At 40.4% G+C, this 18,910-nt stretch overlaps 1 protein-coding gene across 1 annotated transcript; it reads right to left on the bottom strand.

The window, feature by feature from the left end:
• Positions 1–585: 585 nt before the first annotated feature.
• On the bottom strand, positions 586–7,524 carry LOC142098620 (uncharacterized). Its single transcript, XM_075181455.1, has 4 exons — positions 7,082–7,524; positions 6,625–6,748; positions 5,119–5,192; positions 586–1,845 (listed from the first exon to the last, which is right to left on the bottom strand). The coding sequence occupies exons 1-4, from the start codon at positions 7,401–7,403 to the stop codon at positions 1,313–1,315; spliced, it is 1,053 nt and encodes a 350-aa protein (XP_075037556.1). The 5' UTR covers positions 7,404–7,524; the 3' UTR covers positions 586–1,312.
• Positions 7,525–18,910: the final 11,386 nt, after the last annotated feature.

Raw genomic sequence — 18,910 nt, 5'->3', positions numbered from 1 at the left:
TTTCTTGATGAGCAGAACAGAATAGGACTATCTCATGGTTCATATTCTAGAAGCCTCAGTGCCCAGTGGCATAGCCAGAGGGGGTTTCCTAGTCCCCAGAAACCCCTGTCCTCCCTGGGGTGCCGGATGCTAGTAGTAACTGGCCCCTGGATCGCTTCGCCTGCTGTGTGTATATAGCACTCTCTGACCTGCAGTCTGGCCCCGCTGGCATGTTTGTGATGCTGGAGGCAGAAGAAAAGGTAAGAGAGTCTGTGTGTGACAGTTTGTCTGTTATACCCCTTTCATACTGCAGACTCAACCCGGGTTTTTGCTTGGCTCTCCTTGGCAACCTGGGTCAAGGCTGCAGCATGAATGGTGTCAGGTCTAATTCAGGTCTAATTCCCGGGTTGGCTGACCCGAGAATTAGACCCAGGTTTTTTGGTGGGGTAATACCCAGGTCTGACCCGGGTCGCCCACACTATGAATGGTGAGACCCGGGTTGAAAAACCCGGGACTCACCAGACACAATGTCAAAGTTTGAAAAAAAAAACATCACAAGAGGAGCCAATCAGAGCTCCTCTTGTGATGTTGCCATGGAGACCGGGGTAGACCCGTGTTCAGTGTGAACTGGGTCTACCCGGGAAATTGCTAGGTAGGAACCTCTGCCGCCCCGGCAACATCCAGGGTACATATACCCGGGTTATTGCCGGGACGGCAGTATGAAAGCGGTATTACTGTGTGTGTGTTTGTGTGAGTCTGTGCTTGTCTGTGTAAGTGACAGTTTACATGTCTGTGTGTTTGACCCTGTGTGTGTTTGTGTATGTGTGACTATGTGCTTGTCTATGTATGTGACAGTTTACATGTCTGTGTGTTTGACCCTGAGTGTGTTTGTGTATATGTGACTCTGTGCTTGTCTGTGTATGTGACAGCTTACATGTCTATGTGTTTGTGTATGTGTGACTCTGTGCTTGTCTATGTATGTGACAATTTACATGTCTGTGTGGTTGACCCTGTGTGTATTTGTGTGACTCTGTGCTTGTCTGTGTATGTGACAGTTTACATGTCTGTGTGTTTGACCCTGTGTGTGTTTGTGTATGTGTGACTCTGTGCTTGTCTGTGTATGTGACAGTTTACTTGTGTGTGTATTCTAGTTATCATATATTTAGTACATTCTACAAAATGACAGCTAGAATCTGATTGGTTGCTATAGGCAACATCCCCACTTTTTTTAAACCCACCGTTTAGTAAATATACCCCCTAATGTTAATATTTCACTGATTTACCAGGTTATATGTCATTGAGATAAGGAAATATTCTGCCACAAAAAATATTCTCAGGAGAGTGTACACTTGCCACTATTGACCAACTGTTCTCTTAAGCTGTTATTTTCTGTGCTCAATTTTGTAACTTCTGTGCTCAATTTTGTAATTTCTGTGCTCAATTTTGTAATTTCTGTGCTCAATTTTGTAACTTCTGTGCTCAATTTTGTGTTTTCTGTGCTCAATTTTGTATGTTCAGTGGTCAATTTTGTACTTTCTGTGGTCAATTTGGTATTATCTGTGGTCAAGTTTTTATTTTCTTCTCTCAATATGTCAGCCTCTTGTTTAATCTGCTCAGCAGCCTGGGTAACAAATCTTGCCTGAGGATCCTGGTTCTGACTCATCTTAATTCCCCGTTCAGCCTCATCGATGCAGGTGTTGAGAAAATCCAGAATCTTTTTGTCTCTTTCTTCTGAGCGTTGGTGGTCGTTCTCTGTGTAATTCTCCAGAAAGTGTCTGTGCATCACACCAAGGTCTCCTAACTGCCTCTCAATTTCATTTTTGTTCCCAGCGGTACAGTTGGTGACCACAGCAATGGGGGGAATTCCTGTACAATCGGTGCAAAAACGTATTAATAAATTAAGGTAAAACATGCTCTGAATGTTATAGGGCTTCTGCACTTCTTTAAAGGGTCTCATGTGACTCTTTGTGAGATGTAAGCATAAATTAGGTGCTGCTTTTTTCAGACTAATAACCAGCACTGACCCCTTTCCCCCCCTCATCATACTTTCTGGACCAATCAGTATAAATAGTGGAGATTTAATAAAGGGGATATGGCATATCATCTATCTTTGCCTTAAGTGGGTAACCTAGCTGAAAATAGTCACATATTGAAGCTTTTGTACAAATAAAGCTTTATAACTATTATTATTATTATGCTATATGTTTAAACTATTTATTTTAATCTTGGAGCAACATGTATCTCATATGAGGGTCACTCAGAAGATTAACACAATCATCTATTTGTACCATCTCATGTTTGGATCACTTGCTCCCGATTATTTCTAGATGTTTATTTCTAATAAATGAAAGTCATTTATTTCGTTATTAATTTCTTCAACACATATATCTAACTTGAGGACTAGGATTGTTCAGTCTCTCACTTGAGCTGTGGCTCATCAGGCAGGACCTCTATCATCTTTGTTGTATAGTTGACCATTGAGACTCTGAGCAGAGAATTTGGAAGAACTGTGTCATCGGTATTACACTATTTTACCCATTAATGGGATAATAATACCTATCCATTGCAATGCAATTAAAAAGTTAGTAACTGATACAATATGTCAGCATGATAGTTTCTTTGGCCAGCCTCTAGTTATTTGTAAACAGCAGTTATACTTGGCTTCAAACGACACTGTTAGTTTTACTTTGCTGTGCAGTAGGGACTACAGTGCAAGGTCATTGGACACCTGTTCTATTTGCAGGTATAGGTGTCTATATATAAAGCATTGCTATAATTTAAATCTTGTGAAAATGTTATTTTTGCAGTATTATGGCAATTTTAAGGGTTGTGGCTAATTGGTTAGTTATTAATAGTCTAATATCAGAAATATCACAAATATATCCGTGTTCACTAAAGTTTCGATTCACACTGCCATCCCCAAATGAGTCTGTAATGCCTAGTACTTCCATGTAAAAATAGAAACTACACTGGATATTATTTGTGAAGGAACTAATTAACTGTGGTACATGCCCTTAATTCGACGACAAGACAGTTGAGCGTGAGAGCTGAAGGAAGTAACGGTTAATTCTCCTCAAAAGACGGGAAGTTAATGTCAAGTGCTCAGAGAGCAGGAAGAAAAGAAAGGAGATATAAGTTAAGAGTGACTGATATATGATCGGAGGTAGAGAGGAGAGCTGGTAAAAGGAAGGGAAAGCTGATAACTTAAAATTTAAGGTGACCGGTGATGGATATTATTGAAGCCACAAGAATCTATTTCCAAAGATTACGTCCTAGCTCTAGAGGGAGTTTATAGGAAATCAGTAGACTTCACTGATTTGCTTTAAAGGTTATGATACATATGTCAGGAACCTAGTGAAAAACTTTCTGATTACATGGATCATTTAGACAAATTACTATATCAGGTGGTATGGAAAGGAGGAACATCTTTTAGTGAAATCGATAAGACTAAAATGAGTCAATTGATGAGAGGAGCATTGACTCATGACTCCGTGGGACAAAGATTTAGGTGCAGAGCAGTGGATGAGTATTCTCCCACTGTCACCGAATTGATTAAAGAAATACAAGACGAGGAGGCCATAATTGAAGCATAAGATAATGTGGTGAGTCTCAAGCCAGACACCACCCCAAGAGAAGAACTGCTAAAAAGTTAGAAGAACAGAGTGAACAGATCAAACAAGTGTCAGCACGACAATCGACTAAAATATCAGAGACACCATCTACACAAAGCAATGAGAACAGAGATGTAAGTTGGAAATAAAGAAGATGCTTTAACTGTAACCAATCTAAACATATCGCCCAACAGTGCTCAACTAGGTGGGACCCTAGAATATTACAGTCATCAACTTCAACTTCAAGACCAACTCAATTGTCAAGAAACGATGAAGGAGACCAGGACTCTCTCCACTGGCCTCCTAAAGAAACGTTTGCCGAATACAAAGGGGAGCCCTTGTTTGGAGTGGTCGAGATTCCTGCAACGATTGATGGGACCAACTCCAAAGGTGTTGGCGTTCTTGGATAGTGGTTCCCTGGTATCCATCATGTATGAGGGGTGGTATTTAGGCAATTTGCCGGAAGTAAAACTACAGGCTTCATCTGGACTAATAATATGGGGATTGAGCGAACTGTGCTATCCTTACTTAGGTTATGTATCAACCACTCTACAATTGCCAAAAGAAGTTGCAAGAATTGACAAGGAGATACCCATTGTTGATTAGTATGTCCAGAGACATATATATTATTATTGGAACCAAAGCTAATCTGTTTGGCACATTGGCAAGATGGTGTCAGAAAGTCGGAGGAACATCTACTTTAACAATTCATCTGTATTGTCTGGTAGTATGTCAAAGAAAAGAAAAGGAAGTGATTGAGACAAAAGCCCAATTGCAAATTCATAATTTCTATCTGGTATTTGAAGAGAGTTATGCTTCTGCAGATGAAAAAAACATGTTTAATACAGGAACTAATGAAGAAAGAGAGAATATCTTTTCCTAATAGAATGGGATTTGGGACTAGCTGAGGGAGTAGAGAAACACATAAGACTCACTGACACTTGACCATTTAGAGAATGATCCAGTAGACTGGCTCCTGCTGACCTAACGATGTGAGAAGACATCTCAAAGACATGTTAAATAATGATGTAATAACCGAATCAGAAATACGTACGGCTCACCAATTGTAGTAGCACAAAAGAAAAATGAAAAAATAAGGATGTGCATTGACTACTGAATCCCCAACAAACAGACCATGTTTTTTTCTACCCAGCAGGTTTTTTTTTCAATACAAACGATTGCCCCAAGGGGTTAAAGGAGCTTCTGGGCCATGTGATTGGAGACATGAACTACCATGAAGTATTAGTATATTTAGACAATATTGTCATATTTGGTCGAAGTTTGAAAGAACACAATGAAAGATTACTGAAGGTGTTAGATTGTCTTACTAAAATTTGACAAAAGTTATACATAGAAAATGTAAGATTTGCCAGACCAGAGCAGTGGATGAGAATGTTTAAAATCTCCTAAAACAAGGAGCATAGGACGGTAAGTAACTAAAGAAAATCCTAGAAATTGATAAATTGCCCTCACAGTATTAAAAATGTATATATGCTAAAAGCAAATTCTGGTATTGTAGGAGACAGACCTGTTACACTGAAGATATGTGTGACCAGTCCTTCCATAAAACGAACATAATCTTTAATCAATTCCACTTTGGCACTGAAAAAAAAAGTTGAAAACATGTGTTACACTAACCAGTAGCTCCAGTATGGTTTATTTTTATAGCACCATTTGGTGTTGCAAATTTAGTCATTATTTAATATCACTAATGAAATACTCTATAACTCAGTCAGTGATCAGGACGCAGTATACCTGTCTATAGGATTCTGATGAGGCAGCTGCTGGTGTCAGAGTTTATAATTGGCACAGCCACTCAAAAATCTGACACCAGCAGCTGCCTAAAGAGAATTTTAAAATGGGTAAAATGTTCACATTAAAATATGTATTACTTTATGGAAATCAATCTCTATTTTTCTTCAGTGTCATGATAGTTTCTCGTAAAGGTGAGGCACTGGAGGAGTTAATAGTTGTACCCGAGAGTAACCAGTCAGCAAGTGATGTACACTCGCTGTAACCAGGTGTATGTCTTGCAGGTGCTGGCCCTCTGGTGCAAAGATACATGGGGTGCAGAGGCCAACAAATATTGGTTACAATCTCACATGATATTATAGGTAAGTACTAAAAAATGAAAAAAAATGACAATAAAAAATATCAAGTGAAATACTGTTTAAAAACAACATATACAAATAGACCACATAAAGAAGCAGATTTGGTCGAAAAATGGCAGTAGATTGCTCTATAAAAGAGAGCACAGAAAATGATGTATTTCCGCCCATGTGCAGCAATGTACACATCTCCAGATGCATTCGCCTCCGCATCAGCAGCATGCGCATCTGGTGCACAGCAAGTCATCATCATCAGTGAGTATTTACACCTACCCTATAGCAGGTGCAAAGCTATGCCTACTACAGGCGTATATGCATGTTTCTGCAGGTCTGCATTCGTGTAAAACATGACTATGTGTTAACAGAGATGTGAGTAAATAAACTAAAGTTACTTAACGTAATCATTGAAATATGTTTTTGTAGTATGTATATGTTTTACATAAATTATATATTTTATGTTGTCTATTTTATACACTGTTTTTCAGTACAATTTTTTTTGCTATTTTTATTGTTAATTGTCTCTTAACTGGGCATTTTGTTGCAATGACCTATTAAGTCCTGTGATCTTGTAACCACTTTTTATTGGCCTCTCCACCACCACCATTATACAAGCTTCCTTAAAGCCATTAGAAGAATTTGGACCATTGGATCGATTGGGACAACTGATTGGTGTTGTACAGAGCAGCCCCCTTTAATACTCAAATGCCAGATGTCTTCTACATGGTACAGCCATTCCTACTATGGAGGTGCCCACAATGGCTCGGTCAAGGATTCAAGAAAAAACAGAACCTCAACCGGGTATTTGGACCAATAGAATGTGGAAAGTACTTGCTCTAGAGACCAAACAGATTACTCTGCATATGTGAGGGATCTGACTGTAGAGGACTTATTCACCAATCTACCATCACAAGAGTTCTCTGACATACCTGTACACCAACACGGGCACAATGTAATCAGCGGGACGGTTTGAGTACTTGGCCGGAAATTGTTTTAAGGTCTCAGTCAGAAGAATATTATCCCATTTCACTTCCCCAATGTCCCGCAAGGAACCTATCAGGAAAAGAGACACAGGAGATGAGGCGACCAGCACAGATGAATAATGATAATAAACTCCAAATTACTGGCATAACGAGTTAAAGGGACACTCTGCAAAAGAACAGCAAAGAGATTCTGGATTATACAAGTTTATAAGAAAATCTACTATATAAATCTACTGCTTGGGGTACTTTCCATTCCACATTTCCCATTCTTTTATTCTCCGTCTATTCTTCCACTAAATTTTCTTGGTACACAAGATACATCACAAATCATCGTATTCTTATCTCTGAGGTCTGGTACCACAGAGACCTCCTCATGAGTCTAATAATACAATGTGCTACTTACTGAGCTGGCCGCAGACCTCCAGGATCGGTTCTGAAGTAGGTTGAGAAAATCCTCTGTTGTCAATTATGACCAGTGTTTTTGTCAGCTCATATTCATTTCTCCTTATAGTCACAGTTCCATAAGCAGGCCCAGCTCCTGCCAGGTTCTGATAGTCCTCATCTCTCCCAACACACACACAGGAGTTAATAAGTGAGGACTTCCCATGTCCCATAAATCCAAACAGCTGCAAAGTTACTCTTTGATATCCGTGTGTAGACTTCTTCTGGGTACTACCAGGGGTGTACTGAGTAATCTTCTCTCGTAAGTTATCACATTCAGCCATTGTGCAACGGGAGAGAGACACAATGCAAACTGCAGATATAGAATATAGAAAATATTATATAGAATATAGAGCTATATAGAGAAGTGTACAGGAAAGGCAGCCGACCTCGAGAGACTGGAAATGTTCCTATGAAAACAATAGTTTCTATAGAAAATTAAAGTAATCTAGCCAGGGCGTATCACAGGCTTAAGGGCAGTGTTGTTGTCAGTATTATATAGTGGTAGTGAGCATGGTTGTCAATAAATAAACGCATACAGAAAATACGATCATATGCTCCTGTATGACAATCTTTGGGGCTAATTTATTAAAGACAGCATTTTTAACAAAATCCCTTTCAATCCTTATTGCAAAGATAAGGATTGAAAGATTGTATGTATTTATTATAAAACTTCAATTGGAACGCGGTCATGTATGACCGCTGCTCCTGCGGAGACCCCTCTCCTATCTCCTCTATGGTCACTACCGCACAGTGACCACATTTGCGATGGTGACCGGAGGGAAGATCAGATAGATGCGGTGAGGGATCCGAAGATCTTTCTACCATAATGCTCTCCCCATAGAGCCGAATTAAAAAATTACGCATCCAGTAATGTACACCGGCCTGAGCTGTATGTACCTGAGCTGGCGTACATTACCGTATGTGTAAAAGCATCTCCAATACTTGTTAACTTGCGGTGCATAGATCTCTCTGTAGACATTTATGGGGACTGCTATGTATATCTGATGCGATGCACTGTTGATAGATCGTAGTTGCCTACTCTCTCGGAGACTCCCGAATTACTGGGACTCCCGGGAGAGCAGGCAATTCTCCCTGATCCTGGCCGGCTGTATAAACTAAACGAGGGGGGTGGGGCTTACTGACGTCATAGACACATCCTCGTCGCCCCACCCCGTTTTTATTGGTCCATTGTAGTGATGTCCTTTTTGGGGCGGGGGTAATGACGCGATTCTTTGAGCCCCACATACCCACCTACACCCCGGACCTCCTGGGAAACATCCTGCCCATAGATAGATTGTGATAGATTAGGAACATACTTTAATTTGCGTCTTTTCCCCAAAAACAATGCAACGTTTTATCCCCCCCACTACATTGACCCCATCCTTTTCCTCCTGTTTTACTTGTTCCAGAAGACAATACAATAAAAAAATTTTTTTTTTTTTTTAAAAAAAGATTGAATATAAGCATATATAGAATAGAATGCATAAATATAAATAAATCAATATGAGCTAACTACTGAGCATAGATATAAATTAGAAAGGTAAAATATATAATAGAACAAAATAAAATAAAAATTATAATAATAAAAGTGGGTGTAGAAATAATAATTAGAAATAAACAATGGAATATAAAATATATATAAATAAAGAGTGGAATATAGAGAGTGTAACAAAGTGGTAAAACCAAAGTTCTTATGCAAAGGTTGTAATTGCATTAGTTGAGGATCATCTGTCTGGTAGAATCGATTTCTCAAGCAGTGCTCCTTCAGTTTTGGAATGAAGCAGGAAATGTGTTTTGTGTTAGAACATGCTTTATTAACACTTAGATGTGTGAAATATACACTTACATATAAGTTTCAAACAATGTCGATTATTATTATTTTTTATTTATAAGGTGCCACAAAGGGTCCGCAGTCCCTACATGAAATTTAAAGTAATATATAATAGACAGCAATGATCCATAATACATTACAAAATACATTATTAAACTAAACATAATTATAAAAAGACCAGACATCTATTAGTTACCAGAATACACACAGATAACATGGTAATGCAGATCAAGTTATTTACAAGAAAGTGAGCAAGAGTGGAGGTAATGTCCAACATGAAGTAGTTCTGGGCGCAAGAAAACAGGGCTAGGGGAGCAGCCTAGAGGTAAAGAGGGTGATGGGATATTAGAAGGTGAACACAAGGAAAGAGAGCCCAGCTCATGAATGCTCACATCCTAAAGGTTTGGGGAAGACACAAACCTGGTGGGGTACTGGAGGTGATAGAAGAGACAGAGGAGATAAGAGAAGGGCTGTTATACTTGAATAAAGAAATGAGTGTTAAGATCACACTTGAAGAGTTGAGGCTAGTCTGGTAGGCATGGGAGAGCATTTCACAGGTTAGGAGCAGACCGGGCAAAGTACTGGAGGTTGGAGTGGGAAGAAGTAAGTAATCGGTGCAGTAGTGAGGTGGCGGTCATTAGCAGAGTGTAGGTGGGGGAATGAGTGTGGGTAGAGATGAGGTTGGATATGTAAAATCTTTGTAGATGAGAAGTTTATATTTAATTCTGTAGGCTGCAAGGAGCCACTGTAGGCTGTTGGGGTTGCTGGATTGCAAGGGTGGGCATGATTTTGAGCACGGGAGGGGTAACAGGCAGAGGGGAGGAGGGAAGAGAAAAAACTTGTACACGCCCCACGTCTCCTGCGAACCTTCCATGGGAAATCCCCCACTAAGCCCTTTTAGGTGTCCAGAGTCCACCTTTTTTGGTGGGGGGTACTGTTACACTCACCTTTCCCCGTTCCTGGGCCGCGATCACCGCATCTCCTCTCTCTCTTCCAGGTTCGGCTCGGCAGTCACATGATCACGGCGGGGCGGGGAATTCAAATCTGCGGCTAAAACTAAACTTCGCTCTGACACCTGTGGAGCGTCAGAGCAACTTCCTCCATTCCTGACTCAGTTGTGTTTCAGTGTTGCTTCTCCTGTGTAACAGACCTGCTTGTGACTATTCCGGCTCTTAAACCCGAGTGTACCAGACCCAGGCTTTCTGACCAAGAATCTCTCTACTATCCTTGTGTACCGAACCGGCTCTCCTGGCCACGTATATCTCAGCTACTCCTGTGTACTGAACCCGACTTTCCTGACCATGCTCTGTTGCCTATTCCTGTGCCCCGAACCTGGCTTTCCTGACCATGCTCTGCTGTCTCTATCCGTTTACCAAATCTTCTTGCCTGACCACAATATTGTCTACATCCAGTTTCCCGGCTCCAGAATTGCCTTTGTTTACCTCCCGCATACTTACCTCTAGAGGCAGACCAGTGGACCGCGACCTGCGAGCCTTCGCAGTTAAGCCCATCCCGCCTTCTGGTGGTTTTTGGTGAACACCAGGGGGTTCGTTAGACTCTGCACCACCGGCCAGCCAGCGCTAATTTAGAGTAAGGCAGGTACTCCATATTTACATTACAGTTACGTTACAGAGATCCACACATTCTGTTATCAATGGTGCAGTGGTTTGCATTGTTGTGTCACAGTGCTGGGGCCATGGATACTTTTCCAAACAGGACCGTATGTGTGGCGTTTGTATCATACTTGCCCACTCTTACGGAACATTTGGGAAACAAATTTTAGGTAGATTTTCTGGACCTCCGGGAGAGCAGGCCTTCTCCCGGATTCTAATGAAATCCTAAATGATACGATTTGTGTTATTTTTTGGCTCCATCCTCTTCTAATTCCGCAGCGCTGTACAGAAAACTCATTCACATCAGTCCCTGCCCCATTGGAGCTTACAGTCTAAATGCCCTAATATAGACACTCACACGCAGATACAGACAGGGAGGGAGACAGACAGGGACTAGGTTGATAGCAGCCAATTAACCTACCAGTATGTTTTTGGATTGTGGGAGGAAACCGGAGCCCCCGGAGGAAACCCACGCAATCATAGGAAGAACATACAAACTCCTCACATATAAGGCCATGGTCGGGAATTGAACTCATGACCCCAGTTGTGAGGCAGAAGTACTAACCACTAGGCCACTGTGCTGCTCAACAACAGAAAATGAGTGACAGAAAGTGGAGGTGATAGAACAGATTCCCTATCGCACCATACACATACGCCCTTGCTGGATGTGACAGCAACAGAGATCAAATTATTTTCTCTTTTATATTGATGCAGGTTCTATAAATACACAAGTAGACAGGAATGTGGCGGAGTGTGTTAGTCATTGTAAATAATAATTCTTGTTTTTCCTGCTATAAGCAAGGCTAGTTGTAGATTAAATGGCAATCCTATATTCTTTGTAGCTCAACAGACCCAATATTAGGGTCAAATGTGTGACTGGAACCGGCTGGTATGAATAGGGTTAACTATTACACGATGTGTACATGTCCTTGCTGTCTCTCCTGGTTCCAACCATAGCACTCTACCGATAGCTGCATGGAAATGTTAGTCGTCAATTACTGCTTTATTATCGAAGGCTGATTTTAGCCAACGGCACTGTCCCCACCAATCATTATTCTACTAATTTAGATTGTAAGCTTATTTGGGCTGGTAGGTTTTTACGGTTTAATAATTGTTTCATGTCATCAATAATGTGTTTGTGTCAGGTCTTGATCCCCTCAATGTATATAAACAAAAATATAATAAAAATAATAGCAATAACAGAAAATTACTTTCACTGCAATGCAAAAAGAATGATAAAACTACCATCACTAACAATCAGATAATATTGAAGGGCACCTTGACAAATCTTTAATAAAGCTGACTTTTACATTGATGCACTTTCCTGTGATTAAATAATCATGTAGAGATGAATGTAGTTGAGTGTGCTATAAACTGTAAATAATAATGTCTGGCATTTATGCTATAAGGCTGTTTTGACTGGTAACTAGAGTAAGCACGAAGAAAACAAAACACCTCTCCCTCAACACGTATGTAATGTATTCCTTACTAAGCCGAAACACTTCTTACAAAATAAAGAGGCAATTGTATCAGAACGACTATTGTAAGATTTGAATATTAAGGATAATACATTGCTTTTGAGGTATTTCAATAAATTAGAGGATTTTTTGAAAAGTAAAACGCGTCATTGGCAATAAATGTAGAGCCATGTTGGCTATTTTATAAATTACAAAAGTTTATTATTCAATTTCTAGTATTTAATGGATAAAATATATTGAATCCTGTCATGTAAATAATAAATTAAATGATCTAATATTGAATCTGAAGTGTTAACTCTCAAAAAAATAAGTGTTTGATACGATTGACTGAGAGAGGAAATGCGTCAGTATCTACTAATGCAAATTATAGGAAGAATGTTTCACCCAGAAAGTTTTGCTCTGAGGTATATGATATTGTACAGACAAACCAAGGCCTAGTATGGGAGGCAATTTACCACATACATGAGAAGATTCCTAATAGACTTGTATGGCTGTGCCTACTTCTGAGAGATCCAGATAAAGATTAGGTAATCTTGATGAGATCGAACTTATATATTCCGATGAAGATAAAAATAGGCCCTATTTTAGCTGAAGGCAATTGTATGCATGTGTAGACTATGTGCATAGCCCTGGGTATCTCAATACACCAGGGGGGAGAGGTGGTAAATATTACAGTTAAGGTATTATTATCTCTTTCTCAATTTCTCAAATGCAATGCCCCCATTCAGTCCTGTTCTCTCTTCAGAGTTGCAGAGTCCCAGGGGTTGACTTGTAAACTCTTACCCTTGCTCTTTATAATTTTCTGGTGATATTTCACACAGTAAATGGGGATAAACCACATAGAATATTCAGTAAAAGGCCATGTAACTAAAAGACCCATAACCTAATTAGTAGTAAGCTATAAATGGACAATCTCTGGCAGGGGCGGACCCAGACATTTGTCCTACCCGGGGCGATTTTAGGGGGGGGGGGGGCGATTTAGGCCCCACCCCCTTTCTGTGTTCTAAGGCTGCCGGCGGCTGCACAGTATGTGCAGGTCCGTTCAGCAGGGAAAGTGTGCTGTCCCGCTGCTCTGATTGTGTTTAAAACACAATCAGAGCAGCCGGGCAGCATACTGTCACTGCTGAACTGCACAGTGTGCAGCCGTCAGCAGCAAGCCCCTGCTAGGGGGGGCGATCGCCCCGATCGCCCCCCCTGGATCCGCCACTGATCTATGGTAAGGATGTAGTGGTTTATATACAACCATGAAATGGAAAGACATGCGATGGCAATGATTCAATATCAATTCAAGAAAAGATTAACATAACAATGGCATTAAATAATTGCACTGAACAGAGACAATCTGTAAATACATCAGATTACAGTAAGAAATCACTAGTGGCATTTGTGAATTGACGGGCTCACAATGTCAATACTTCCAGCTGTCTAACCTCGTAGAATGTGGCTGTTTAGCAGTACACTATTAAAAGTCATATTTTTGGTTTAGTTTACTGGTTGGGGCATTGGCTTAAGAGAGCCAATACTCTCAGTTAAACCTGTGAGCACACCCTGAAAGAATAATGTCTCACACAGGTGACATGGATGAAGAGTCTGCTGAATGAGAACTCTAAGCACAAACTCTCTCTCTAGATTATAACGATGAGGTAGCAGCATATATTTTTGGAAGTCCTTGCAACAACTATGATGAGAAATATAATAATAGAGAAAAATAATTAGTCCCTTGGTATTGAAGACAATAAAGTAAATAACTGTGACTTTAATGCTGATTATTATAATGGAATTTGAAGTCCCAATAATAACATATATGAGCATGAAAACAATAATGTGGGTAGTATTCTCTGCATGTTTAATACTTGGTAGGAATACAATAATGAGGAAAGTAACCCCTTGAATAAGAATAAATACACATGAGTGCAAAGGTTGATGGGAGTAGTAGTTCTCGCAGTGTATGCAGGTCAAGGCCAAGACTCTTGTTAAAGAAGTCTGCTCATGATTAGCCCCGTGTATGGTGCTGTGCAGTATACAGTGTGTTATTCACACTTGCCGTGTGCACACAAACCAGTGCTGGAAACCTGGAGGACTCTTAACACTCTTAGTACTGCGTGAGTCTGGGGGCAGGAGCAAACACATGATGATGATGATGACTAGCGAACCTGTTGCTATTGGCTGATTGAGAATGATCCATAGATGCTGATAAGTGCTATCTCCATTGCTCCTGCACATGTTATGGTTTTGTGAACATGTTGTAGGAATTTGTTTTTCGCACAAGAGATGGAGAGTTGGTGTAAGTGTCTGTGACACACGCTTGGCATAAACTGAACGTATATGTCAATGGTGCCCACCCACATGCTCCTTGCGATAGTTTCAGCTTTGCAAACACAGAACATGTGACTGCCAGTAAGATAAGACTGTAAAGACATATTATATGCACAGTATTCATTAAACGCTTCTTCATTTGTGTATTTAATGTAAATGAAAAAAAACTATGTCTTTGAAAATCCATATGTATATTAATAATTATACTGTTAATACTTGTTTTATTATAATATAACATTTATTGTAAGTGTCCTGATGTGTCCTTATATTGCACATAGGCTTGTGCATATACTGCAGTATATTCTGTTTCTATATGTAAGGTAAGTACCTTTTAAGTGAACTTACACCCAGATTTAAATACAAATATGGTTAAGTTCTGTGATCAGCAACATTAATTTTATAGCGTCAGCAAATTCCGAAGCGCTTGATTATCGTAAGCCGGGCTCTTGTAGCGGGGGGAGGCAGCCGCTACAGATAGACCTCCTAGAGAGGTTTCCGCAGCTTCTTTCTACTCTACGCAGTACGTAAGGAGCGCTAACACACCTTTACTCTACTACGCCAATGTATCACACATAGGGATTCCCAAGGGGACTTTCTGTCTCTATAATGTCTGAGCAGAGGTGGGAACATTGGATCTAGACAGGTCATCACTGTATTAAACTTGCTGAATACAGACAGGAAATAACATGGAAGTAATAACCAGCAATCTCTGTTGTGGTGAGTGAGAGGTAGTGAATTTATTATTAATATTTTGTGGTGGCTTTTATGTCCCCTCCTCCTCCCCTTGATGAGCACAAGAGAAAACCTGGGTAAGACTCTCTTATGCTTCATATTGATATAACCTTTCTAAGCCTATAACAGCAGGGGGCGGGGCCATGATGACGCGCAAATCGTGTCATAAGCCCCCGCCCCCACCGCTCAACTAAAGACATGGCCAGTAACCGGGAGGATTGACTGTTCTCCCTGGATTTAGTGAGTCTCCTAGACATTCTGGGAGGGTAGGTTACTATGATTATTATTATTATTAGTAGTAGTAGTAGTAGTATTGTTTACTTATATTGTACCACCATATCACACAGCTCTGTACAGAAAGAATATCTGTATTTGTTAATGTCTCTTTGATTTACCAGGTTACATGTCATTGAGCCAAAGTCAAGAAAATATTCTGCCACAAACCATTTTCTCAGGAAGATAGACAGTTGTCTCTATTAAACTTTTCTCTCAATAGGTCGGTCTCTTGCTGAATCTGTTTAACAGCCTGGGTAACAAATTTAGTTTGAGGATCCTGGTTCTGCATCATTCTAATCCCTTGTTCGGCCTCCTCAATGCAAATGTTCAGAAATTCCAAAATCTTTATGTCTTTTTCCATTGAGCGCTCAAAGTCGTCCTCAGTGTAATTCTCCAGAAAGATTGTGCGTTTCACCCCGAGGTCCCCAAATTTCGTCTGAATTTCATTTCTGTTTTCAGAGTCAGATTTGTTGATCACAACAATGGGGTGAATTCCTGTTCAATCGGTAAAAAAATCATTGATAAAGGAAGTTAGTGCATGGTGTGACCTTTAAAGGGTTTCTTTACTTTGCTTAGATTAAATACAGACTCCTGTTTTTGACAGTGTCTGGCCCAGGAGCATGAAAAGAAGGCGGTGATTAGTGGTAGCGAAGGCTTCATATGATTGGTGCGTACAGCTCACAACCAATCAGATGCTGCCTTTCTGGCTAACAACCGGCAATGAACTCCCCCGATTTCATACTTTCTGTGCCAATCAGTGTCATTATCGGCAACTGACCTTTAATACAAGGGGTGTATCTAACACTTTTAAATATTATATGACACTTTAAATGGGAGGTTGAAAACATTTTAGAAAGTGGATAAATCAAATCACAAATCTTGAAAAATATTCCTACATAGCATGTTCTTTGCATTAATCTGGAATACAAGGCAAATCATCTATTTTGTGACGAACTAGCTGAAATGAATCACCTATTCAAATGTTCGAAGAAAATAAGTTTAGTTTTTAGCAAATTGTTTTGATCTTGGCTGCATGAGTCCTGTATGAGGGTTACTCAGAAGATTAATACAAATCATCTATTTTTTTGTCCCATGTTTGGAACAAATCCCCCAAGTTATCATACTTGTTTTGCTTTGGCGGGGCAGCAGGGCATATCATTGGAATCCAGGGGGTAAATGTAATAAACAGTGCTTTTTGTAACTCGCTGATATTCAGCGAGCTTGACAGTTAATTTTAAATTGACAATGTGTTTAAAGGCAAGATTCACTGGGAATCGCGGCGTTTGGGACTTATTTCTGCCCACTTCACTAGGAAGTGGGCAGAATTATTCGGATGCGGGAGATTGCCACACTCTCCTGGGAGTCCGTGAGACTCTCGCAAAATGCAGGACACACTCTGGGACCTGGATTACATGGTAAGTGCACGATAGTGTACTATCACTATTTCTTAAATATGCCCCTAAGAACCAATCTTATACTAACATGTCACCAAGGGCAGACTGTGTTACAGTTTCAATTATGTAGCATTTTGCAAAACATTGTGTGTTTTCAGTTCCTCAGCTTCTGACAATATTCTGCTTGTGAGAGAGAAACTTGTCTAAATGCTTTCGTTGTTAGTTTAGTTATTATACTGGGATCTTAACAAAAGTTCTGCAGCTTCAATCTTGGCCGTGAATTTGCCAGACTACTGTGATTGACCGTCACCTCTCAGAGCTGAGTAATAAACTGCAAATTAACAAATTAGTGGCAAAAGCAGTATAGGGTATCCTCTGCAACAATAAGGGCTTGGAGGTTTTGGGTTATACAAGATTATGAGAAAATCGACTATCAGTAGGAAACCTACTGCTTCTAACACCCTTTCCCTACCTCATTACTGTCCCTTTATTTTTGTGCTATTCTTCCTTATTTTTTCTTGCTAGACAGGAGACATCACAGATTATCGTCTCTTTGGGCCTGATTCATTAAGGATATTAAATGAGAGGATCCTTATTTCAGTCTCCTGGACAAAACCATGTTACAAATTAGTGTTCTGTTTTTTTCATGTAGCACACAAATACTTGACAGCTTATTTGTACACTGAAATTTAAAGTTAATATTTGTGTGCTACATGAAAAAACAGTCAGTATAACTTATGTGCAAAACAGAAAACTACTTTGCACCCCTTGCATTGTAACATGGTTTTGTCCAGGAGACTGAAATAAGGATCCTCTTCATTTAATATCCTTAATGAATCAGGCCCTTTATTCTTATCTCTGAGGTTTGGTGTAATGTAATTATGGCTACTTACTGAGCTGGCCGCATGCTTCCAGGATCTCTTCTGAACTCAGACGATGAAATCCTCTATTGTCAATCATGACCAGTGTGTTTGTCAGCTTATGTTCAAATCTGCTCATAGTCATAGGTCCATTTATTTGCCCAACACTTGCAAGGTAATGATATTTCTCATCTTGCACCACACACACGCAGGAGTTAATGAGCGAGGACTTCCCATTTCCAATAAACCCGAACAGCTGCAGAGCTACTCTCTGATATCCATGTGCAGGGAGCAGTTGTGAATTACCAGGGGCAGAGGCGCACGGAGGATTTTTCAGGGGGGGGGGGTTTCCTCCACCCCCAGAAAAAATAAATAACAACTCTAGAGAGCTGCTGCGCATGTGCGGCAGCTCCGTTTCGGCTGCACTGTACTATACGGCAGCTGCGGCGCTGTCAAAGAAGCGTCCGCGGCGGTGCTGTATACAATACAGCACCGCCGTGAACGCTTCTTAGACAGCGCCGCGGCTGCGGTATAGTACAGTGCCGATATGTAGGGCACTTTTTTAGCAGAGGGGGGGGGGTTTCTGGAGACCCAGAAACCCCCCCTGCGTGCGCCACTGAGGGGTGTAGCGATTAATCCTCTCTCGTATGTTATCACATTCAGCCATTGTGCAACATTAAAGAGACACAGTGACAAACCACAGATAGGTTTATAGAATGTAGAGAGATATACAGAAAATGTACAGGAGAGGCAGCCGACCTTGTGAGAAACTGGAAATAAGTAGTTTTATATAGAAATTGAAAGTAAACTGACCAGGGCGTATAACTGAGGTAAGATACAGGGGCTGGGTCTTATACTGGTATTTACAAATGCATAGTACCACTTTTGTTTGTGTGTCCTGGGATATGCTATAATTCATTGTTAGTTAAACTGTGACCATTTTGCACATGTTCTTGATAATACCAGCCTCATTGTCCTTTAAATCATCCCCTACTGTTTAACTTAACTACATACATGATCACTCAGATTCCTTGATTAAGTGAGCTGGGGACATAAGTTCTGACTTATAATATGCAGCATGTAACATAGAGAGGAATGAAAATAGATTTGGTAATCTGAGCTTCCTATGTGTAAATGGGATTTGCTGCCACTCAGTGGAAAGAAAAGTGGGGATTCATGGGGCATATTCAATTCTCGTTGGAAACGGCGAAAATCTCGCGGTCCACGCACGATTACCGTCATTACCCCTGGGGTAACTCACATCCTTAACAGTACCCAAGTGGTCATG

Source organism: Mixophyes fleayi, chromosome 7 (assembly GCF_038048845.1).
Source record: "Mixophyes fleayi isolate aMixFle1 chromosome 7, aMixFle1.hap1, whole genome shotgun sequence".
Classification (NCBI taxonomy): Eukaryota; Metazoa; Chordata; class Amphibia; order Anura; family Limnodynastidae; genus Mixophyes; species Mixophyes fleayi.
Note: the sequence above shows the minus strand (reverse complement) of the source record. Positions and strands in the feature narration are given on the sequence as shown.

Bases quoted from the DNA above. Each gene is read 5' to 3' on its own strand.
- LOC142098620 (XM_075181455.1), bottom strand. From the start codon at position 7,403: ATGGCTGAATGTGATAACTTACGAGAGAAGATTACTCAGTACACCCCT. The intron at 6,749-7,081 runs GTAAGTAGCACA...TTTTCCTGATAG, and splicing joins GGAGGTCTGCGGCCAGCTCA to GTTCCTTGCGGGACATTGGG. The intron at 5,193-6,624 runs GTATGTCAGAGA...TTTTTTTTTCAG, and splicing joins GTGCCCGTGTTGGTGTACAG to TGCCAAAGTGGAATTGATTA.